Raw genomic sequence first — 26841 nt, forward strand, 5'->3', positions numbered from 1 at the left:
GCGGATTCTGAAGGACTCCTATATCTGTTGGCTAATAGGGAGCCTCGGAGGCTCCATGTTTGTTGCCCCACAGTAAGCCCTATTCTACCAGCAGGAATCTCGAACACGCTCCCACCCGCCACCTGGTCAAGTGCTTTCTGTCTGGTTCAAAAATCCTTGCGCTAGGTGCCCTGACCCCCTCGGTTCTCCAGGAGAACCCTGGTTGTGCCAAACCTCTGTGCCACAGCCACACTTCTTGGACAGCCGACTCTTCGGGGTACACCCCGTTTAGCCTACCTGTCCTGCTATGGGAGGTTCATCATCCCTGCCGGCCGACTCCCCTCTTAAATGCCTTTTAAACAATCTCACTATCCTTTCTCTGTCCCCTGATATTAAATCCAAACGCCTAATTTGCCTCTGCACACAGGACTGGCCAACATATCCCTTAGACAACCAAAATCAGTGGCCTATATAATTTCTGTGAGCGTTCAAAACGCTTTTTCTCCCCTCCATAAACATCCTCATCTGTGTCTCAATTGCAACCCCTCTAACTTCCACTCTCAACTCATGTTAGCATCTACTGTTTCTCCTACAACTTCTCTTTCTCCCATTATTCCATGCACGTGTGAGCCTCCTTCTCTAAGTTCCCCTCCCTCCACTGGAAACACTGTAAGTCCCCTCCCTTCTTTCCTGTCTTGGATTTCAATCCTGCAGTGGAGCCCCCTCCTTCCTCTTCAGCTCCACCCACTTCTCCAGCAATTCAACCTCTGTGCCCTCCCATTTTCAATCATTCCCCAGTATAGCCCTCCCATAATCCGATCCAAGGCTGCACTCGTCGTCCTCGCTCCCCTCCGCAAAGTAGTGGGCACAAAGGATATTGTTCAGGTACATGTCCCCTTCTTTATCTCAGACCTCTCACACACACACACACACACACACACACACACACACACAAGTCTTAGATCATACACAACTAATCCTGCCACCTCCCTCTATTTCTAACTTCAACTCAGCAGATAAACCTCCTACAGTCTGCTTTTGCTATTCCACTCACCATCAGTTTCTCCTTCTCACCCTCTACCTTTATCTGAGAAGGAAGGGCTGGCGTCTCCAGCTGGGTCACCTGACCCCAGTCTCCAGCCTTTCTCTTTTGTCTTGGAGGAAGGGCTGGTGCCAAAGGCCAAGGTGCCTAATCCCAAACTCCAGCCTTTACACCTCCCCCTCCCCTCACTGCTTGATAACCCCGATAACAGCCCTACCAGCTGCAACAAGTCTTTGTTGTTTTCTTATACTAAATTTCTCTCAAGTTATATCTAAACCGGGACTATATCAACCTTCTTACCAGACAAAAATAAAGAGATCATGTAAATAAATCCTGTTAGCTAACTACAAAAAGGTGTTAATAAACAGGCTAACTAGGACAGAATAAAAGAGGTTTTTCAAAGACCAGATAAAAATCCAACAATGTTTCTAAGTCGCCTCTCTAAAATATTGCAGCAGTTTACTAATATTGGTTTAAACTCTGTAGAGGAACAAACTCTTTTGGCTATGTATTTTATCTCCCAGTCAGCACCGGGTATTAGGCATAAACTCCAAAAATTAGAAAAGGGCCCACAAACCTCTCAATTAGAGCTATTGGACACGGCCTTTAAAATCTTTAACAAACAAAAGGAGGAAGAAATACAGGACCACCAACATAAGTGGAAAACACTTCAGCTTTTATCTACTACTTTAAAAAAAAAAGCCACCACTGATAATCTTCCACCCCAGATGGTCAATAGCAGAAGGGGTACACAGCCCTCTTCCCAGGTTTGTTTCAGATGCCGTCAAAATGGGCATATGGCCAAAGACTGTCAAGCCCTGCCCACCAGCAAAACCCTGTCCCAAATGCAAACAGCATTGACATTGGGCTCATGATTGCCTCATTTGCCCAGAAGGAAGAGAGCACATGGCCCAGAGGCTTGCTGCAATTAAGGAACACCAGGCATCTTACATGATCTCAAAAGGGGATCTCTTGGGCTTGCTCCAGTCAGATTAACTCGCCCCTAACTTGGTATCCCCAATGTCTTCGGAACAAACCATTAAACCAACCGAGCCTAGGGTGGAAATATCAGTAGCTGGTGGGGTTATATCACTTGTTATTAATACGAGGGCTACATGCTCAGATCTACTTACATGTCCTGGTCCACTCTCCTTCCTCCACCCCTTTTGGTTGTGGGGGCACAGGGCATTATATCCAAGCCCCTCACTATGCCATTACTTCCATGTGTTCTGGGAGATAAAGTATTTCAACACTCTTTTCTTGTTATGCCAACGTGTCTAGCTCCATATTGGGAAGGGACATTATGACAAAAATTAAAACTCACACCACTGTACTTTTTGGGTGCCTTTTGTATATCTTTGGATTTCCCTAATAGTTCCACATTGGATCCTATCTAAGCCCTTCCACAACATATAAACTTATTGCTTTGGTTAGAGCTCTGAAGCTAGGAAAAATGTAAAGAGCGTTGTTGGTGTAAGGTATGTTTTTAGTAAGAAAGAATAAAGAAAAGATAAATAATTGTATAAGAAAGAATCTTGTATGGTACATTTTGTTCTATAATAGAATGGTTGGTTAAAGAAAGCATAGAACAAAATAGAAGGTTTAAGCATGTCAAAGAATGGTATAAGTTTATCGAACAAGCATGTCAAAGAATGGTATGAGTTTATCGAACATGTTAGGTGAAAGTTAGTGGAAAAAAGTAAAAGAAATTCTGTAAACACTCAGGCTTCAAAAAGGTTCCATAAATTTACTATTAATATCAATGACACAATGCTAGGCCAATATGCTACTTGAAGGCCAGAACATGAGCTTCTTAATTAACAATCTCCAAAAAATTTTCTTCTTTAAATAACAGAGGGGAGAAAAAAGAGACAAAATTCAATTAGCTCTCCCCCCTCCCCCACTGTCTTTGTTACAAAAGAACGAGGTTTTTTTCTCTTCAAAATTGTTGCACTATCATTTCGGCTAAATAAGTAACTTTTACAATAACTACTGTGATTTTGTGTTATAACATGCTTTTAAAAACTTTAGTCAATATTACAAACCTCCATAAAACAGACAGCCAAAGTCACCCCATTTTCCTGGCTCTCAATAGTCCAACAGGGAGACACTTGCCTCTTTCTAATTTGTGTTTTTGTTTAATAGCCCCATATATCTTTAAATTTCTCCAACAATGCTTAACTAAACCTTCAAATCAACCTCAACCTCCTATTACTCAATAGTTATCAACCTGTCCCAATAGAGGAGTCAACACCTTGTCCCTAAATATGACTTAATTTTTCATTTAGATATGCTCTCTGCCAGGTTCTCCATTTACCTCCACAGTCTACTCCAAGACAGCTGGTTACTACCACCCTCGGGCCCACTGGAAGACTGGTCGGAACAAGTCGCTGTTCTACACTTACAAGGAACCTTCATGGAACTCTCACCTGTGGAAATCTACACCTTCAGCATCTACCTTTGGGCCCTGCTCTGGCTGGTTCTGCACCCTTCCACTACCTTACCCCCACAATGCCCCTGACCAGCAGGAAGAAGCCAGAAAGAGTAACGACGCCCCTCCCCATAAAAACAAAAGGTGGGAATGAAGGGTACAGGAAGTGACCAGAGGGATGGCTCCCAGAATGGCGCCAAGCATGGTGAGGACACACCAGACAACAAAGGCCCTAGGTCCCGGCTTCTGTGTGCACAATTCTCTGCGCATGCGAAGTTCAAACCTGCAAGCCTCCAATCCTTAGCCAGTTTTGTTATGTGTCCAATAGGACTATAACCCGGCGTCGGCCCCACTCTGCTCCCATGCCGCTCCTCCAGTAAGAACCTAGCACAGCCCCTTCCGGCCCCTGTCAGGCTAGTAAATACAGCCCTCTCCCTGCATATCTCTCTCTCTCTCGGTCTCTCTTTCTCTCTCTCTCTGTCGCTCTCTCCCTCTCTGCAGTTCTCTCCCTGCCTCACTCCCACTTCCTCTCTCTCTCTCCACAGACCCTTTCCCTTTTTCCCTTGTAACTGCTGCTTTAATACATCTCTTGGCCTTAAACGGGTGAGGAGTCGTTACTGGCGCCGAACTTCTTTCAAAATAGATTTACCAGGAGAAAAGGAATGGTCAGTAAGGAAGAAGAGGCCATAATGAGAGAGAAATGTCAGCATTCAGAGGTCAAGATGTAGCAAGAGCATAAAGGTGAGAAATGCAATGGACTGGACAAGTTGAGAAAAGCAAAAGGAAAGCTCTCTTAACTCATAAACAGAGTGACACTGCATGTAAACTAAACACTTGAAAGTATTTTCTTTTTTTGAGTCAGGGTTTCCCAGGCTGGAGTGCAGTGGCACAATCACAGTTACTGCAGCCTCAACCTGCTGGGTTCACATGATCCTTCTTAGCTTTCCAAGTAGCTAGAACCACAGATGCGTGCTACTACCTGAAAGAAGTTTGGCGCCAGTAATGACTTGACACCCGGCCAGGACCAAGAGATTTATTAAAGTGGCTGTTACAAGAGGGTAAAAAACAAAGTCAATGCCAACAAATTGAGGGCATAAAAACCCAGCTATAGACTTTAATTAAAATACAGTCAAAATATTTATAAGGACAATATATACAAAACTTCAAAATTTTATGAACATGTTACAAACTTAGAAAACTACAGTAATGCTTATTACTTAACATAAATCTTCATTAGCTCAACACTACTCAACATTGTTATAGCTACATACACTTCTTTATTACCCAATAAGTAGGCCAAAAGCTCCCTTGCATCAGGGATTTCATCTGTCTTGTTTACTGCTATATCCTCAAAGCCAAGAACAGTGTCTGGCATGTACATGAGCACTCAGCATGTACATAAAATACTTAAACATAATACTTAAGTACAATAAATAGCCAAAGTTCTTCACAAAAAGATGACTCATTTTGTCAGTTATCATTAACGCTCTCCTTTTCTGTCATTGGACATTCTGAAGTCATTATTCCAGCTCTCCGTTAGAGTTTGTTACATGACTGCAAACTAAATTTAATTACTGAAGTAAGTCTACAAATTAATAAAGCACATGCTTCATAGCAATGTCTGACACAAGGACACGACAAACTATACTTCTCTGTAGATGTAGTCTCAATTTCATTGGCGTGTGGTAGCTGAGCCGTGTTCTAACCTTGTGTATTTTCCCCTGAATATGTAGTTCTCATACATTCTGCAGTTTCAGCAAAATAGTGTGGGGATTTCTCAAAGTACTTTAGAAAAGCTACAGAAATTTTATTAAAATTTTTAGTTTAAAATTTTAATTAAAATTGTAGAGTGTAAAGGGTCAAGAAAGCTCAGCTCCAATCTTGGTCTTTACCCTAAATCTACAATGTTGAATAAGAGGTAGCTTCTCTGTGCCTTGGTTTCCTAATCTATACAGGGTGACAAAAAATGTTACGGAGATAAAATGAGAGTAAAAAATGTTCTGGAAAAACAGGTAACACTCCTCCCTAAATATCACATACATACATGAATATGTATATATGTATATATATATACATATACACACACATACATGGTATTACTATTATTATTTGAAACAGTCCATATAGATACATCATTCTGTATCATGTGTAATACTACTTCTACCAGCACAAGTGAATAAAGGCTAGTACAGCTTTTATAATATTTATTTATACTCCCATTATCAATTAAGCAACTAGTAAGTATATATGTGTATTAAACCAGATTATTTACAGAAGGAGACTATCAAAATATATCTGGGGCTTAAATTGAGAAACATAGTCAGCCTTCCATATCTGTAGGTTCTATATCCATGAATTCAACCAACGCAGAACTGAAAATATGTATTCATAAAAACAAGACAAAACTGCAGCTGTAGTAAACATCTGGACTTTTTTTTCTGTCAATATTACCTAAACAACAAACATATACATAGACATATTGTATTATGCCTCAGAAGTAATCTAGAGAAGATTTAAAGTGTATAGGACAATATGCATAGATTATATGCAAAGACTATGCCATTATATATCAGGGTCTTGTGCATCCTCAGATTGTAGTATTTGCAAGAGGTCTTGGAAATAATCCCCCACAGATTCCCATGGACAACAACATGTAACAGGAATGAATAATCGGATGTACCTCATTAGGATAGCTTTACTTATTATATCAAATATTTCATTAATAATACTTTCTTGCTGGGGATGACAGAAGAGATGTTTGTCAAAGGATAGAAAATTTCAGTTAGGAGGATTAAGTTCAACATGGTGACTATAATTGAAAATATACTGTATACTTGAAAACTGCCAAGAGTGGATTTTAAGTGTTCTTATCACGAATGATGCTTACATGAAGCAATGCATATGTCAATTAGATTGATTCAGCCATCCCACAATGTATACGCATTTCAAAATATTATGTTGAACATTATAGATATATGCAATTTTCATTTATCAATTCAAAAAGCAATAATATGAAAAAATAATAAAATTTTGTTAGCAGGTAACAAAGTTGACAGAAAGCATTAATATGCTCGAAACTAGAATTTGGAAATTATAACTTAAAAATGCCTGTGACTTTTCATAAAAAAGAAATTACAAACTTAAGATGTTAACATATTAGCTTAATTCTTTATAGAAAAGGTCATGAGATTAGCGTTCTATTATTAGAATATACTGGATAGAGAATTAGATATGCAACGAAATTTTTGAGCTGCATTTGATATTCTAAGTATTATTTTCGCAAAATGAAAGGTACAGAGAATGGCTGTGGGAAAAAAGGAGATCAAAAGTCTGGATAGCTTAATGGCTTTCCTGACAAAAATTTCATCCTTACTTAAGACAAAATATAGAGAATTCTCAGAAACCTGTTGAAAACTATTTGGCACATCTGATATTAAATATCTGTTTCTCTGAACTACAATTACCATTGCTATCCTCTACACCAAAACACAACCTCCACATTTTATGTGACCTTGAACTAAGTAACTACTACACTTTAAATTCCTAGTGAATAATTTCATTTTAAAATGAGGACCTTTGCTGCTAGACTTTTAAAAAATAATAATTCATAACTGTCTACCAGAAAATGCTTCCCCTTTACCTTTGAAATAACAAATAAGCTACCTCTAGATAGTTCTAAAATGAATATAATTTTAAAGACATCACAGTGCAAGAAAGATGACATAATTACTTTAAAAATTACATAATTTATACTTGTAATCTGAAGAGACAAGTTAAACTAATTTTGTTTATTTAAAGTTATAGGAAAATCAGCATTGTATTCATAATCAGATTTAATGAAGGTTAAGATACATAATCCCAGCTTCAATCAAAAACTGCCGTGATATGCAGCATATCTGTAAGGTACTGGAAATCTTAGTCAAGATGATAATATAAATCTATATGAAATAGCTACTGTAACCAATAACTTCAAATAAAATCAGCTACTTTAAAAATGATTGTTCTACAAATTAATACTATACATCAGAATGAATGACAAAATAATCACTCAAATAAAATTCAGGATTACAAGACTAAGTCAGGGAACATTAAGTATAATTTCTAAAAATCATGCTGTCACACTGATCTTTGAGATAATATTTCACTTACCTTGAAAGTTAAGTTAGAATTAAAATAAACTACTATATGATGTTACTGAGGATTATATACAGAATGAAAGACAGATTTGGGTTGATTTATTTGCCAAGGGTAAATCTACCAGACTAATATTAATAAAGTGTGCACAAAAGCTGATGACTGAGTATCTATTATTTAAAATTCAGAATTTTGTGAAGAAAAATTTTATATTTTTCTGTAATACCATATATATTCAATGCTTTGGAAGAAAGACAAACTGTTAGGTTATACCTAGAGGCTATCATCACTATAAGTGAAAAATACACACTTTACATATATTCAGGATATCACATAACAGTTTAATTCCAAGGTAGAAATACTTCTGAAGGTATACAGTCATGCATCATTTAATTTACCCATTCAGAAAAAAAAAGTGCAGCTTGCTGCTGTGTTCATTTAATTTTACATAAACGTGCCTTTTGAGGCTGAAATAAATCTGACTGGTTTTCCATGTGAAAATAATATATAAAAATTATTCTTGGGGCTGCTTCTAAACAGAACTTAGAATTACAAAAAGAGAGAATTACTGCATATATATACTGTATATATATTACTGTATATATGTATATATAGTATACAGTATAACACATACATATTATCTTGGGGTAAACACTGCAGCCAAAAGCACTGCTGGCGAGTATCCTCATACTAAACAGGGAAAGGGTTAATGATGGGGATACACTTTGAGAAATGCGTTATTAGGCAAATTGATCTTGTCAACACCACATAGAGTGTACTTACACAAACCTAGGTGGTATATATATATAGCCTACTACACACCTAGGCAAAAAGCCTGCTGCTCCTAGGCTAGGAACCTATACAGCATGCTACTATAACTGAAACTATTACACAATGGTAAGCATTTGTGTATCTAAACAAAGAAAAGGTACAATAAAACTATGGCATTATGATCTTATAGGACCACCAATGTATATGACGCCCCCTGTTGATCAAAACGTGGTTATGCAGTGCATGTCTGTACAGCAGGTCCATACATAACGTTGTAGCTTTTGACACTGATGAGGGACCAAAAAAAAAAAAATCAATCCTTGGCCAGAATCACTGTCTATGTGGAGTTTGCACAGTCTCCTCATGTCCATGTGGGTTTTCTTCGGGTACTCCAGTTTCCTCCCACATCCCAGAGCTGTGTGCATGAAGTGAATTGGCATGTCTAAATGTTCCTGTCTGAGTGCACCCTGTCAGGAAATGGCACCCTCCCCAGGGCTGGTTCATGGCTTGACCCTGAGCTGCTGGGATTGGGCTCTAGTCGCCTGCCATCCTCAATATGAATGAATACAAATTATTGTCAAATAAAAATTAATAAAATATATGGTAGTCGCACAAATGTACAACAACAAATGACGCTATAAGAAAGTATTCGGCAAGCTCACTAGATTTGTTCTTGTATGGTTTTGAACCGCGTGGTGGTAGGAGGTGCTCCTTACAACTTCCATTTGCAAACGTTTATTTCTTGATTTACCCCACTGCCACCAACACCATCATTCACTGACTCACCCAAGAGTGGGCAAATCATTATCTTAGTTGTTGCTATTAATCTTTCTTAAAATGTATGTACAGTTCACATTTATTTCAATGTTTACTGTTAGAAGTGCTTCAGGCCTTCATTTAGAAGTTTGGTGATGTTTTTGTGACCAGAAATATGCCCTAACTACTTGTTTATATCTATTAGCCTATGGCAAAACTGGTTTCATTATAAGACAATTTCACTTACAGTAGCAGTCTCCAAAGACCTATCAATGATGTTAAGTGAGGATTTACTGTACTCAAAAACATTATGTTTTGAGGAAAAGAAGGAATGGTACTAAGAGCTTAAAAAAAAAAAATCAAACAATTTTTCAGTTCACAGGCCCTGGAAATTTGCCAATCCAATTTCTGCCACATTTTACAGATGAGACAAAACAGTTCTACAAAGACAAGGTGACCTGCTCAAGGTCACAAATAACAGCACAAACCAAACTAGAATTCAGGTGTTAAGAATCCTTGGGTGTTGTCCTTTCTTCTACACTATGTGCTAGAAAGATGATGTTTAGCATAAAAGCAAAGTAAAATGAATTAAACTCAAATGCATTCAAAAGAATCTCATTAGAGCAGTGCAGTATTAGCCACAAGTTGAGGATGAAGCCCTTCAGTGTTAATGTGTGGTAATTCAAGGTGTGAATATAAGGATCAGATTGAAATAATGATGATAGTTAACACTTACATAGTAATGACTAGGTACCCAGTATTATCCCATAGCCATTGTATTTATCACTTTACTTATTCTATTTATGAGGTAGATACAACTGTTTTCATTTTGCAAATAAGGAAAGAAGGTACAATTAAGTTAGTTAAGTGATGAGGCCAGAAGATTAAAAAAGATTCTTGAAGGGGGCGGGGGGCAGGGACTCATTGTATACCTATTTTATATGTATGGTCAAAATAATTATTTAAAAATTCAAGATTGTAAATAATTTTTAAAGGCAAGATATTTCAGAAGTTTCCTTCTTTTTGTCCTTTTTTCCAATTCAATTCCTCTAATAAGAATTAATGGTAGCTAGGCTCAGTGGCTCAGCCTGTAATCCCGTGCCTTTGGGAGGCTGAGGTGAGTGGATTGCCTGAGCCCACGGGTTCCAGACCCGCCTGAGCAGGCGAGACCTCATCTCTATAATAAATCAAAAAATTAGCTGGGCGTGGTAGTGTGCACCTGTGATTCCGGCTACTCGGAAGGCTGAGGCGGAAGGATCGCTGGAGCCCAGCAGGTCGAGGCTGTGGTGGCCGGGAGCGGCCACTGCACTCCAGTCTGGGCAACAGAGTGAGACACCAACTCAAAAAAAAAAAAAAGAATTAATGGTTTTCAAAACAGGTTAGCAGTTAATCTAGGAGCATTTTTATAAAAGCCTGTGATGCACATCAGAAAAAGTTCAAAGTTCATTATCCCTATAGAATAATAGGGAACATAAGCAATTTCAGTATATCTCCTCAAAACAGAAGAATAAGCATTTTAACTTAAGTTTTACTAAGATAAGCAACAAATATTTCAGATTAAAAGTTAACCTCAACCTCCTATACTGGAATACAACTTCTCTGTTTTAAGGTATACTCCAAATTTCAAAACTCAGATACCTTACATGAATTCTGCAACAAGGGATAGATGGATATATTTATGGAGAGATGGACAGATGAACTGACAAGATACTTTTAAACCTACAGAAAATAACTATGATTTAATTTTTTTAATTTTAATTTTCAAAAGCTACTCTTATAACTTACCATCTTCTTTCTCTTATCTTGTTCTGTGGGTGGTTCTTCATCTTCTGTTACTTTTGGTTCTTCAAGATGAGACATCAACATACAGCTATAATATTTAAAAAACATGTTTGTTTATTGATAAATGTCTATAATATACTTAAAAATCAACCCTGAAAATCATTAAGAACATGAATGCATCTAGTTACCAAAATGTGAAGACTAGACAAATTAGATTTATAATTTAAAACAACTTTTTAAATTATGAAAATATATTTCACTTTAAAAAGGGCCACACAAAAATTTTAAAGCATTATACTTGGTCATTTTAGATGGTAAATGGTAAGAATAGTTTACTTACATAAGGCAAACTTGAACCAAACATCCGTTGACAAAGCAAGGCAATGTATACTCTATATCTTACTAAAAAATGATACACTTTAAAAATTAATACTTATTTTCTCCTAATTTTTACATGCTTACAGAGTTTTATACATGTAATAATTTAAAGAATAACGCCATTAAACATTATTAATTATGTAACAATCTACTTCATATTTCAAATAACATTTCTGTGCTATGAGGAACTTGTCCCTGACAGCACTTGCACCTTTAGCACAGTTATAAATCATTTTATTTTTATTATCTGCACCACTGCTCCTCATCATTAGCAGAGATAATAGAAACATAGGTTCCTATTCAGTCAACATGGTTCCAGGGAGACCAGAAATGAAACTCATCTAGTGAATCATATTGATGTGACAAACCCACCCCATGGCTTCCTAATTTAGAATAGGAGAATTCTGTGATTTATCAGCATCATGGTTTCCTAACCAAGAAATTGTGGCAAAGAAAGCTAGGCTTCTCTTATGTTTTGCAGCAAGTAAGATGAAGGACAATTCCTGACTCAGCTGTGCAAATAATTTGTAATTTAGACTTCAGGACAAGTGCTGATACCAGAAAATTTAATCAGTTTCACTCTTGCAGTGGACATGAGTGTCCTCTGCCCCTACTCCCCACCATTAAAAGAATGTTTGAGGCAACTGCCTCTGACCCCGTCAGTGCACACTGGTGGGATCAAAGAGTAAGAACCTTAAGGGTCAGAAGTCCTGAAAACCAGCAAGAACACAATCCGTAACTCACTGCATGGCCTTGACTTCATCTCAGAGCTGCAAAGCTTTTTTGTCTGCCATGCTACAACGCAGTGTAGCACAAGTAGTTGGGCAATTGACTTGGCACAAAGCAAGAAAATCACATTATTATATCAACCCAAAAGCTATCTAATAACATGAAATGTCTTGAAAAGGTCTACATCCCAGTTTGTATTTTAGAACTGAATAATATGATGGAGTCCTCCACACTAGCTATTTTATGCATGCTGCAGACTTGAATTCTAACTGCAGTGAATATGGATAGCCATGGAAGCATGCTTTATTTTACATCAAATTCTTCCAATGCATTTCAAAATCTGTTAACTTGCATAGTGAACACCCTCTGTTCTACATTCCCTAAGTTAAAAGATGTATCACACTAATACTGGAGCATATTCTGGAGATACATGCTTATACCCATTTTGTTTCTGTCACTGACCAAAAGCTACCCAAAGAGCAGAATTTTTTTGCTCTGAAATTCTGCAAATTGCATTCAATTGGGTCTCTGGAAGGTAGAAAGTGAAAAATTTTAAAATATGGACTGAAAAGCCCCAAGCTGAAACTCTACTGCAAGACAATTTCCAATTAACAGTCAAATCTCATTTTGTGAAGACCAAAAATAGGAAATCTTGTTTTACATAAAAGGTACAGAATTAATAAATGTCTAATTAGCTAAAATGTGTAGACTGTACATATAATAATAGCAATACTAATAAAATATAAACACAGTTTAAAACAGGAATGACTAACATGTGAATATAAGCAGCTACTCCTCCATTCTACACTCATGATAGAAATCATAGAACAGATAGATCTAGGTACTCTTACGGCTACATCAGAATCTTTCTCAACAAGAAATGCCAACCAGCCAACACAACTAACAAGTGTCAGCATGAAACATAAAACCTTTCAAATCATGTCTGATTTAAAAGCTACTTGCAGTAACACCTTTCATTTAATCTAAGTCAACTCTGTGTCCCAACATAATTCAGATGAGAAAAATACAGCTGAATTTACATTTACTGAGCACTGATAAACAGCATTTTCCCTCAAAATTTTCCTGTGTAAATAAAGTTGTCCCTCCTCCATAGTATCACATTTGGATGCTTCAAATTTGCCCTTGTTCCAGCACCTGAACAAAATCAGAACAACTGACTGAAAAAAGCCTTGTCCCACTCTACCTGAAATCCATCTGAGATCATAGGTGGGACAGCTAGTGGCAAAGGCCAAGTATTCAAGTCATGTTCCTCATATCTAATCAGCGATTCTCAAACTTGAGCTTGCATCTAAATCACCGGATGGGCTTTGTTAAAGTACAGCCTGCAGGGGCCTCCACAATCATCGCCTACATTCTCACAAGATCCTCTGTAATGCTTTATCATCATTTCCTTCATAATGCTGATGCCAGTGTTGTGTGTTAGAGGAGGGGGATGTTGCACACTTTGTTAACTACAGTCCTATAGTAGGCCAAACCATCAAAAGTGCTTCCTACTTATAACTCTCCAGCCCTCAAGGAACTGATTTTAACAATGATTTTTTTCCCCCTAATTTTATATAACTGGCTTTTGGCTAGCCTGATATATCAGCTAATTCTGGAGCCATGTGCCTACAGTTATTTTGTTGTCAGAGACAATTCTTTACTGTTAAAGTTTAATATCTGTCTTTATATACGTATTTATTTTAAATAATTATACATGTGTGTCACATCACTAAAACTACAAATAATTTTCAACTCTCTTTAGTCACACTTACCTGTCCCCAATTCCTACCAATCATTCCTCAAAATTCTACCTCAAATTCATCTCATCAATGCTCACCAAGATAAGATTACTCTAACATGGTTTCCCCACCTCCTGGGCAGTAGTTCTCAATTTTTACAGTGTACACAATACACTGTGGTTTCTGTTTGCAATGCAGATTCTATTGTCCAACCCCTAAAGATTCAGATATAATGGGTCTGGACTAAGGAAGAAGTTATCTCACTGGTCTGAAGCCATTCCAAAGCATCTACCCCTGCAGCTATCCCCCAGTCCACCCCTTCCTAAGTATAAATCTGGTCATGTCACTTCCAAGTGGAAATCACCAGAGGACCACCACTGACAACAGAATATAGCACTTAGTTCTTTGTATCTCACACATGCTCCTTAACACATCCTTGGGAGTTATTTTCAGTCTCCCTGGACCCCTTCCTCTACTGCAGCTAGTAATGGCCCATTGGTTTCCGTCTTCCCCTTCTGAGTTATGAGCTCTTTCAGGTCAGACACTCAGCTGCTTCCTCACACAGCATTGTGCCTGTATAAATAGATCTGAATAAAAAGATGACCTAATTGTTAACAAGACTTTCTTAGGGTGATAGTTGATTTTTTTGTGTCAATTTGACTGAGCCACTGGATGCCCAGAAATTTGGTTAAACATTATTCTGGGTGTACCAGCAAGACTATTTTTAGAAGAGATTAACATTTGAATCTGTCACTGAGTAAAGCAGGTTGCCCTCCCCAGGGTGGCCCGAATGGAACTTGGACTAGAACTTACCCCATCAGCTCTCTCCTGGATCTCCAGCTTGCCGACTATAGATTTTCACTCCTTTACACCAACTACCCAATTATCAATAAATTTAGGTATAGCAATTCCTTTATGAGCAGGAGCAGTAATCACCTCCATAAATCATGTGAAACAATTACTTATAATAAATTTCTTTATGTATGTAGGCTTTTTTTTTTTCTTCTCTTGGTTCTGTTTCTCTGGAGGAGCCTAACACACTACTTATGCAGGTGAAGAAAACAGGGTTTCATTACTTTGATCTAAGTCATTCTAAATTGAGAACACCATTATGAGTTACAGAACCAGAATGATTAATTTTCTTTGAATAAACTGTCTAAATAAACAGAAAGGGGTAGCTGGAGGCCAAGTTAGACACATAAGTAAATATTTTATGTTTCTCATGTGGACTTTTCTGAATGTTTAATTATGCCCTGTAGTCTCATGGACTGTACTTTATAGAAAACCATGTAATTCACAGATTACAAAGCAGGAAGATTTATCAGAGATCTAGTCTAATCACTCTTAGAAATAGACTCAGAAAAGTTTGGCAACTTATTTCTCCACTGTGCATCCACATGCCAAATAACAAACCAGGGCAAAAAGATGTCACCAAGCAATTCTGGGGAAAAAAGAAAACAGTGGCCATATGTTCTAGCTACCCATGAACACTAACCCTTCCCTCTAGGTCTTTCCAGTATGGATTCCTGTAACTGTCTTCTAGTCAGTTTGTTTTCCTTACTTTCAACAGTTCCCCCTTCCAAACTAAAACTTTTTCTTCATGTCTGAACTTGATGTATTGAGTCAAAAGACCTTAGTTCTCATCTTGACTCTTGTACAAATCTGCTGTGTTGCTGCACTTTTCTGAGCCTTGATATCTTGATTTTAATATCATGATAGTACACTGAATAATTTCTAAATTTTCTTTCTAATAACTTCCAGACTTTCACCTCTTCTAGTTAAAGCATGTTACAATGTTGTTCCACATCCTAACATCGAACCTTCATAACACACGGTACCTTTTCTTTCTCTAACTTTCTATTAAAGCATCATCTAGAATTATACTGTTTTGTGTGCTCTGTCCAAAACATATATAACTGCCTTTACTCATTACTGGTGTTTTCACTGTAATATCAGCCATGTCTTCCCCCCAAATAAATATTGTATGTTCCAAAGAGGACAAGGAGTATCTGAATATATATTAAATATTGCACAAAGAGTTGTAAACTTTGCCACATATTAAGTATAAAAACATACTATTTACACTCACGTGCTATAAACCCTTATGTTAACTTTAAAAACATGCCTACATGCAGAAATGATTTATTTTTGGTTTGTAGCCTCAAAAAGTTTGATGTTTCCACTTCTTATGAACTTCTGTTTTCTCAAAAGCTAAGTAACATATCAGACACATTTTGTGAATATGTTTAATAAGATTCAACAACATATATGTTTTCCATATATTCAACAAAATACGTCTCAAATGATAATCGTTCCCATTTCTATCAATAGTTTCATAATGAACAAAGAAAAGAGGTTCAGTAACTTATTAAAGAGAAGAAATCAAGTGATCTGGAATCTCATGAAGTCTTGCTTATCATTATATGAAACATGCAGGCCAGGTATGGTGGCTCATGTCTGTAATCCTAGCACTTTGGGAGACCAAATCAAGAGGATTGCCTAGCCCAGGAGTTTGAGATCAGCCTGGACAACATGGTGAGACCTCATCTCAACAATAAAAATAAAATATTAGCCTGGGGTGGTGCTGCACACCTATAATCCCAGCTACTTGGAAAGCTGAGGTGGAAGGATCACCTGAGCCCAGCAGGTTAAGGCTGTGATGGTCATGATCATGCCACTGCACTCTAGTCTGGGCAGCAGAGTGAGACTCTGACTCAAAAAGGAAAATTTCAAATTAAGTTGCCAGAAATAATAATTATTTCTGTAAAAATGATTTTTAACTATTCATCTAAAAATATAATTTTAACTATTTTTTTAAAAGTAATCAATTACCACATGACCCCCTAATACATTAAGAGCACCAGTGAAGCTTCAACCAGGCAAATACAAAGCCATTCATTCCTTTTTCCCATAACTTGACTGAAGGGTAGGGAAACTTTGTAAGTTGAAAACAGGATATGCTTGAAACATCTTTAAAAATAATTTATATGCTACAATATACTTGGAATTAAAAAAAATCTTATGTTGAATCATAAGATGATTAGATCAAAGAAACCCAATTCAGAATATCACTGTGTAAAGCGGATCCCAAGAGAAATCAATAAATATTATAAGCATAAAAACAAATAAAAATTTTTCTGTATAAGGGGCAAAATTACAAAATCTCCATAGTGTGCTTATATGGGGATGGAGGACAAAAACCATGCAGCATATATTTAACTCTCCCCTAAGATAAATTGTACTTAATTAAATGATCTACCTACTCTTTATAAGTTCCTGTTTCAGGATCTTCCGTCATGACGTCATGTAGGCCCTCCACTGAGATGTTTATAATCCCACAGAATTTATCTTGGATAACACTAGAATAAAAGAAGAGCAAAACAGACTAAATGGAATATTTCAACAGGTAATTCTTTCTTTTTTTCCTAAGTGCCCTCTTGAACATGAAGAGAAATTTTAGTTTTGAATTACAAAAAAACTTTTAAAATACATTTCTTAAACCAAAAATTTTACCTTTGAATATAACATTACACATTTCTCTTTTACTTGATTATTAGTGTCTTTAAATATAAAGGGGTACATCAGATAGGGGAGATATTTTAATATACTTTGATTTATTATAATAGTCATGCTAGATTATAACTACAAAGATAAAGATACAGAAGTGTTGACAAAAATTTCTGCTCTTCTAAAGACACTGTCAAGAAAAAAAGTCACACCATATCTGGGAGAAAATATCTATAAAACAAATATCTGGTAAAGGACTTGGATCTAGAAAATACAAAGATCTCTGAAAACACAATAAGAGAAATCATTTTCATTTAAAATAGGCACCAGGCAGGGTGGCAATCAATCCCACTCCTAGGAAAACCAAAAATTTCACAAGGATCAATGGAATGACTAAGTATCATGCATTTTCTCAAAATACTGAGTAAAGGTCTTCCTAACAGATATCTGGCAAACTGATTGAGTGTGACTGTGTTCTACTATGTGGCCTGAATGTTAATTATGAAGTTCCAATAGAGAGGGCTCACCTTGGAGCATCTAGTAAGTACCAAAGGGGAGAGTTCCAAGTTCAGAGAAGGGGAAAATGACTATGTCCCAGAAGAGAAAGGAATGCAGACTTTGAATAGGAGTAGTTGAACTTACGCAGGCAGAAGAATGGAGGAAAAAGAATAGGAGAGAAATATCCATGCCATATTCTGGGATCAGTAAAAATAAAAGCTACATAATAATTATCTTTGGCAATCCCTATAAAAATATCGATGACATCTTTCACAGAAAATAGAAAAAGCAATCCTAAAATTCTTATGGAACCACTGAAGACCTCCAACAGCCAAAGCAATCCTAAGCAAAAAGAACAAAGTCAGAGGCATATCTGGTCAGGTACCTGACTTCAAAATTTACTACAAAGCTATAGTAACCAACACAGCATGGTACTGGCATAAAAGCAGACTCATAGACCAATAAAACAGAATACAGAAGCCAGAAATAAATTCATGTATTTACAGCTAACTCATTTTTGACAAAAGTGCCAAGAACATTCAGTGGGGAAAGGATAGTCTCCTCAACAAATAGTGTTGAGAAAACTGAATATACATATGCAGAAAGACAGAACACAATGTTGCCCAGGCTGGTCTCAAACTCCTGGGCTCAAGCGATCCTCCCACCTTGGCCTCTCACAGTGATGGGATTATAGACATGCGCCACCATGCCTTGCTAAGCATTTTCTTAAATATACCTGCTGGTCATTAGTATGTCTCCTTTTGAGAAATATGTATTCATACCCTTTGCCAATTTTTAAATAAGATTATTATTAGTTGTACGAGCTTCTTGCATATTTTGGATATTAGTTTCTTGTCAGATATATAGTTTGTATTTATTTCTTCCCATTCTAGATTGGCTCTTCACTGTTAACTATTTATTTTGCTGTGCAGAAGTTTTTTAGCTTGATGTAATTTCATTTGTCTATTTTTGTTGTTGTTGTTGCTTGTGGTTTTGAGGTCTTACACCCCCAAAAATATGTGCCCAGACTAGTATCCTGATGTATTTTCCCAGTTTTTTTCATTAGTTTCATAGTTTCAGGTCTTACATTTAAGTCTTTAGTTTATTTTGATTTGACTTATATGCTAAAATATACTTGAAATTTTGAAAAAATCTTACATTGAATTATAAGATGATGATTAGATCAAAGAAATCCTCTGTCCCCTGAATTTGCAGTAGTGCTCCACTACTCATTTGGCATGCAGCTCATATGGCATCTTTCATATTACTTTTTGCTAATGTCCTTTAATTTTTCATGACTGCATGCTTGCTCTAAGATTATAAGTAACTTGAAGCAGAGACCATGTGTTATATTTACTTTTATATCCACAGGGTATCATTATGTATAATGTGAACACTCAATAAATAATTAAGGGAAATTAATGATCCCAAAAGCTTGAGAACTGCTCTTCCGCATTTTTTATTTACTTACTTCTTTTTCAAATTACAAGTATAGATAGCTGAGTTGTAGATAACAGATATTACAACCAATTACACGAGACACGAGTCAGAAAACAGCATAAAAGGTGGCTGTGTTGAAAATTTCTTTTGTTTTGTTTTTTTTTGAGTTGGAGTCTCACTCTGTCGCCCAGACTGAAGTGCAGTGGCCGCTCCCAGCCACCGCAGCCTTGACCTTCTGGGCTCCGGCGATCCTTCCGCCTCAACCTTCCAAGTAGCTGGAACTACAGGTGCGCGCTACTACGCCTGGCTAATTTTTTTGATTTATTGTAGAGATGAGGTCTCGCCAAGTGGCCCAGGTGGGTCTCGAACCCGCGGGCTCAGGCAATCCACTCACCTCAGCCTCCAAAGTGCGGGATTACAGGCTGAGCCTAGCCTGAAAATTTATTTCTAAAACAGTCATTTTAGAAAATGCAAGGAAAGTTTAACATCAAGGATGAAAGATAGGAAAATGAAAGTAAAGCCAGAGGGAAACAAGTATTTGTAACCTAAACGTTTTCTTCCTTTTTACCTGTCACTTTTACTTTTCTTATTTTATATACTTATTTGATATGATATTCCCATATACAGGAGTTACAAATGCGCTACAAAGTGAACACAGGCTTTTACAAACATTTGCTTGTTGGTGAAATGGCATGAAAAACTGTACTCAACAAATAAAGACCACATGGTCATTTAAACCAAGTCCATACAGTTTTCAGGTTACTTTTCAGTCAAATGTCCATGAATTTAACAATAGTTAAGTTTGGTCTTACTATTTCCTAAAGGTATGACTTCTAAGGCATTTTCTGACAACATAAAAGTATATAGTTGTTGAGTATGTAAACCATGGTAATTTAATGCTGAGTGATTTTTCTTTGCTTTTGAAAACTATGCAGTAAAGGAGAAACAAATCAATCTTTCTTGTGTTTATTCACCCGATACTGAAAACCATGCTAGCTTAAATTTATTTCTCTTGTATCATTAAGAATGCAAATCACAGGTATTTAGAAAATGAAATGCCCTTAGAAAGATAAAGCAAAATTTTCAATCCCTAAAGGTATAGATAAGTGAAATATTTTAGTATTCATTTGGTTAGCCTAAATTACAAATACTAGATTGAATGTGAACAGGTCTCTAGTTTCTTTCTACTCATCTAATTTTTATTAGTATTTGTCAAGTGACCATTTTACACTCCTCTCATTTTTAATGTAACTGATCCATCATCATAAAGCATGTGCCTTAAACTATCTCTCTATAAGTGAAGGCCTCACATATTTGCATTACATCTTCATTCCCATGGTCGTGGGCAGAAAACAACTCAGTACAGTTTTACAAGGTAAAATTGATGACGAACAGTTTTTCATAATACCAATCCCAAGAAAGAAATGAATGAGAACCTTAATTGCCTTAGAATTTCCCTGATCTAACCAGACCGTAACTATACTACTTACACATACCACCTAATTAATACTTGAAGTCACTCTTGCATTATTATATTTTAAGTATAGTACATAAGTCAAGTTAGGGCAATTCTTGGTAGGGTCATGGAAAAGTATATCAATAAATCTGATTCCTTTGACAAAATACTGGCAAGGAACTAGGCTAAAAATTCACAATGGAAATTCACTATCTTAAAATGAAAGGTGTTTTCACTCAGCAATGATCCTTACAAAGGCTTTTACATAACAATAACAACAACAATAACAACAACAGACCATTCATCTGACAACCTGGGTCTTTTTTTCTTTTTGAGTGCACACTCTCAGAAAACATCCCCTTTCCCCTAGCCATCACCTTCAAGACTATAAGGTATAACTAAAATGATCTATATGTAATGGTAAGAGGAGAAATTGCCAGGCTATGTGATTTTCAATAGAAAGACTATGCTATAAGAAATAATGCCCAATGAAGGCATATTAAGGTTCCATGAAAAGAAGGAGATAACCAATGACTATTATACAACCGTTTTGGGAAAAAACATCAGGCTGGGGGAAAAAAAGAAAACCAACGCTTTTTAAAAATTTTATACAATTATAAAAGTCACTCAATAGAATTGATTCTTGTTTTTTTAAAAAAGGAATCTAAAGGCATGTAATAGAGACTTAGTATGGGGCTGGGGGGGTATGACCTCACCATTGTAAATGTTAAAAATTGTTTAAAATAAAGCTATACAATAAATAATTAGAAGGTAATCATGAAGATATATCTTCAAAACAAAGAAAAAGGCCAACTGATGCTTATGTTATTAAAATTATATGAAAATGTGCTTGTAGCTTGGAATTAAATTCTGGGGAAGTCTTGTATGTCACACAGCTCAGACCAAAATGAAGATAATGTGCTGTGGAAAACAGGGTCACATGATCTGACTCTGACTGGTAATGATGGAAACACTGATGTGTCTGAAGCATTTGAACAAAATTGTGTCATAAAATAAAAGGAAAAAATAAACCTCTCTCAAACAATATTTTACATTACTTAAAATACATACGTATAATTAAACTAAAAATGCCGTATAAACAGACATTGGATTCTTTTGTTACAGTTTTAGAAGTTTAATGTATTTAGGTTGACCAGAAAACTTTATGTAGCTTTTCCACCTTTAGATTTCTTATTTTTATATTCTTATATTTAGACTTGCCTTATATGGGCTCACTGCTAAATTCTCCCTACAAACTGCCGAGCACACTCAATGACCTTTCTCTGAGCTCAGGAATCCTACATACATCAGCACCCTTCTCATCCAAATTTAAGATATCCAACAACAAACTTATAAGTCTCCCCAACAAAAACAAGGAAACTGAAAACAAAATAAAATCAAAACCAGGTTCTCTTCCTGTTTTCCTTATGCCAGTAAAAAGCATCTTTATTCACCCAGTGATTCAAGCCAGAAACCTGGGTTTCAGTTCTGATCTTTTCCTCTCACTCGCCCTTCCAACATCCAATTCATCATCAAATTCTGTCACGTTTATCTCTGAAGTTTTTCTTAGTTTCCACTTCCCCATATGCCTACCATTGATACTGTGCAACAAGCCAATTCTGCCTCTAGTTTGAACTTCTGCCTAACTTTCCAAACGAGGAAGCTTCTACTTTTGACTTCCTCTAACCCATTCTCTATAGAGCAGACCAGAGGGCTCTTTTGCAAAATCTGATATCTTTCTCTTGCTTTCAAGCAAAGGTTTATTTATACCTTTCAATAACTTTCCATTGCACTTAAAACTCCAATCCCCTTGCCCTAGTTTACTCAGCCCTGGTGGCCTGGCTCCTGCCTAGCTGTGATCTCATCTGACTTACACTGCCTTCCAGCATCACCACCTCTAACACTTTCCAGTTTCAGGGCATTCATGAGGGGAGTCCAAATGCTAGGAATTGTATTGCTGAATGTACCTGGTTAGTAGCATTTACATTAAGAATAAAACTACAAGTTGGTGTGGTCCCAATGCTAGAAGACAGTGTTTAAGGAAGTTTTCACAGATGGGAAGCAGGTAGCTGAGGTGTAGAGGGTTTTGAAAGCCAAAGCACAAGAAAACTGAAGTAGCATAAAAACTCTTGCTCCTCAGAGCATCAAACAAAAATTCAGAGAAAATGTAAACTTATGTAGTAAGGCTAGAAAAAGGAGTATTGTAGAAAGTACCTGGTAAAAAGCAATTAAGGTTGTACAAAGTCAAAGGCAAACTAAGAACAGCTAGATGGTTTGTGCATATGTACTAGGTACTCAACAGACACAGAAGAACACAGAGACAAAAGAAAACAGGAAGATAAGATATACATAAGGCCTCCATGTTATTCAGAGAAAGAAAGCAAGTTCCTACTAAAATACAATTTTCTCTCTCATCACATAATGCCTCAAAAGAGTCAGAAGCAATGAAACAAGGCGCATCGGTGCCATAGCCGGCATACTGTTCACGTCTGTCCCTCATGCTGCTTTCTCCAAAATGATTCTCTTTTAGCCCACCGGCTTCCCACATTAAAAGTGTGCAGCTACACAGCCCTCCAGTCTCAGCAAAGTGACGGCTAGTGGTAGAAAGTACTTTTAAAAAAATGTTTGAGATGGTATAGTATTGGATAGGGAAAAAAATATGCCTATTACCTTATTATTTCCATAACTGCAAAACCATTTAAGAAATTAGATAATAAACAACTTGAGAAAATAGATTCATATCCCCACCCTCAGACACCTAAAAAGGGCTCATAGGTAAGCCAGTAACAGAAAAGGCAAGTATCCATTTTAATAAGAAACGAAATGGGGCTTCTCAAAAAAAAAAAAAAAAAAAAAAAAGTTCTATTCAGTGGTAGATAGATATAAATAAAGTCTAATAAACAGAACAGAGGTTGCTCTGTGAAACATACCCCTTTTTCCTTCTAGACAAGGGAGTACATCATATTATAAGCCCAAACATACGTTTTTCTAGCCCACAGATTAATAACAGAAGACCAGTCAAGGAGTTGAATCCTTTTAACAAGAAAGAACAGGCTCAAACAGGACATGGGGAAATACATTTGGGACCAACTTGGTAGGAAGACCTGGCATTAAATATGTTATTCAGAAGCTTGTAAAATGTTCCCTAGGCTGTCTTTTTCTCATTTTTGTACCACTTAAAAATAAATATGGAATGTTTTACGGTTATTGTCACTGCATGGATAAGATAACTGAGTAAAAACGCCCTAATGTTTGTCCTTCTTCATAGCAAAGCTTAAACACTTAAGTGTTTATATAATTCCTGAGCTCAAGAAATATCTATGTATATGTTATGTTTGAATGTTCTGTTTCTTGGTCTGAATAGTGGTTATACTGGTGTGTCTACTTCTGTATATGATTTTGAACTATACTAATAAAACTTAAAAAAATGTTTTTAGGGCTTGTATTTGCCATGCATTAACACTGATGTAGGTGGGGTCTGATGAAATTCTCCTACTACTTGAAAAATTCCTAAAAATAAAATACACAAGGCAATAGCAAAGTAGAGAACAAAACTCTGTCCAACTGCTACTAACTCCAAAGACACTGATGGCCATGAGGCAGAGCAGATCAACAAAGTAAGTCTATAACTTTGTGTATGAGGAAGTCCAGGCCTCTACTAAGAGTAAAAGGTTGAGGGAGAACAAAGAGGTATCCACAGATCCTCCTTCCCTACCATTCCTAAGTTCTACACAACTTCCTCACTCTCCTGCAATGGCTACCCTTACCTCTCCTCACCATGTACTCTCTAGCTATCAAAACATGGCAATCCTTCACTTCCAAAGACTAAAAGACACCGTGGTCTTCTTTACCAGACCTCCCCTCTATCACCTGTGACCATCTTCTATTTCCTGATCACTCCTGTTAAAGTCACTGTCCTATTACCACTGAAGCCCTAGCTAACAACTTGACACCAAATGTCTCTATCATATAGATATCCATTCCAGAAATGAGAGATGTTTTTAAAATTCCACAATGGATCTAAAGTCATACACATTTTAACTTATAGTATTATTTCTAATATTTGCCATTTGTTATGGGGAGAAAAAGACTTTTGGTACGCTCTGAAACTTTAACCACAATTTGCAATACTCAATGGAAAAAATGAATTCTATTCTTCTGAAACACAATCATTTTAAATTAGAGCCTGTCTATTTTTGAGTGCTCAAATAAAGCAGTTTTTTTTTTCTTTTTCTTCTTTTAAAAGAGACAGAGTCTCACTCTGTTGCCCAGACTGGGGTATAGTGGAGTAATCATAGCTTACCACAGCCTCAACCTCTTGAGCTCAAGCAATCCTCCAACCTCAACCTCCCAAGGTGCTAGGATTACAGGTGTGAGCTACTGCACCCAGCCAATAACCTTGAATATCTTTAAGAAGATATGATTTAGGCATGAGAGGTTTTCATCTTTAACTTTATGTATTTTTGCATTGTTTACATTTCCCCTCAATGAACATGTATTTTTAGTAATTAAAGAAAAAACTTAATTGGAGTTGTTGGAGGTGGGAGAATACAACAAAAAACAGAAAAACATTTTAAAAATGTCTTTCAAGGAGAAAAACATCGACTCAAGTTGGATTAAACACTTAAACCTAAGACCCCAAACTATAAAACTATTAGAAGAAAACATAAAGAACACTTTAGGACATTGATCTAGGCAAAGATTTTTATAGCTAAGACCTCAAAAGCACAGGCAACAAAAATAAAAATGGTAAATGAGACTACATTAAATAAAAAAGCTTGTGCACAGCAAAGGAAATAATCAACAGAGTGAAGAGACAACATGCTGAATGGAAGAATATTCACAAACGATTGATTCAACATGAGACTAATATCCAGAATACACAAGGAATTCAAATAACTCAGCAGCCAAACAAAAATACATAAGATGAATAGGCACGGCGGCTCATGCCTGTAATCCCAGCACTTTGGGAGGTCATGGTAGGAGGATCTCTTGAGCCTAGGAGTTTGAGACCAGTCTGGGCAACACAGAAGATCTCGCCTCTCCAAAAATAAGTTTTAATTAGCTCAGCATGGTGGCATGCACCTATATTCCCAGCTCTTCAGGAGGCTGAGGAAGAAAGATCACCTGAGTCCAGGATTTCAAGGCTGCAGTGAACCATGATCATTCTACTGCACTCCAGTATAGACGACAGAATGAGACTTGGAGCCTCCATTCCCAAATAAATAAACCAATAAATAAATAATCCCATTAAAGAGGAGGCAAAGGATATGAATAAACATTTCTCAAAAGAAGACATATAAACAGTCAACAGGTATATGAAAAAAATGCTCAGTATCACTAATCACTAATTGCATTTGAAATGCAGCTGAAACTAAAGTGAGGTATCATCTTATCCCAGTCAGGATGGCCACTATTAAAAAGACCAAAAAATAGCAGATCTGGTGAGGACACAGAGAAAACAGAGCTCTTATACACTGTTGATGGGAATATAAAGTAGTACAGCAATCAGTATGGAGATTTCTCAAAAAAACTAAACATACAGCTACCACACAATCCAGCTATCCCACTACTGGGCATTTATTCAAAGAAAAAGAAATCAATTCCAGTGCTTTGGGAGGACGAGGCAGGAGAATCACTTGAGGATAGGAGTTTGAGATCGGCCTAGGTAACATACAGAGACCTTGTTTTTATAAAAAAAATTAAAAATTAGCCAGGCATGATGTGCACACCTGCAGTCCCAGCTATAGGGAGACTGAGGCAGGAGGATCACTTAAGGCCACGAATTCAAGGCTGTAGTGAGCCACGATAATGCTACTGCACTCCAACTAGTTGACAGAGTGAGACCCTGTCTTTAAATAAATAAATAAATAAACAAAAAATCAGTACAACAAGGGATACCTCACTCTGATGTTTACTACAGCACTATTCACAATAGTAAAGATATGGAATCAATGGAAGTACAAATAAAGAAAATGCACGATACACATACACACACACGATGAAATACTATTAGCCATAAAAAAGAATAAAACATTTCATGTACAGCAACATGGACTGTCATTATGTTAAGGGAAATAAGCCAGGCAAACAAAGACAAATATATGTCCTCACTCATATGTGGGTGCTAAAAAAAGTTAATCGCATGGAGGTGGAGAGTAGAATGATAGATATTAGAGACTGGAAAGAGTATGTG

General features: G+C 36.7%; 1 protein-coding gene and 1 pseudogene across 1 annotated transcript in view; one reads left to right on the plus strand and one right to left on the minus strand.

The window, feature by feature from the left end:
- LOC103270970 overlaps positions 1–3606 on the plus strand; it is an 8268-nt pseudogene extending 4662 nt beyond the window's left edge.
- IPO11 (importin 11) overlaps positions 1–26841 on the minus strand; it is a 190210-nt gene that overhangs the window by 37155 nt on the left and 126214 nt on the right. The window contains exons 23-24 of the mRNA XM_008068467.2: positions 17008–17103; positions 10899–10983 (exon numbers count right to left, since the gene is read on the minus strand). Coding sequence (XP_008066658.2) covers positions 10899–10983; positions 17008–17103 — 181 coding nt within the window. The remainder of the gene's footprint in view (positions 1–10898; positions 10984–17007; positions 17104–26841) is intronic.

The sequence above is a fragment of the Carlito syrichta genome, unplaced genomic scaffold, assembly GCF_000164805.1.
Source record: "Carlito syrichta isolate Samal-C Ts95f unplaced genomic scaffold, Tarsius_syrichta-2.0.1 Scaffold108683, whole genome shotgun sequence".
NCBI classification, from domain to species: domain Eukaryota; kingdom Metazoa; phylum Chordata; class Mammalia; order Primates; family Tarsiidae; genus Carlito; species Carlito syrichta.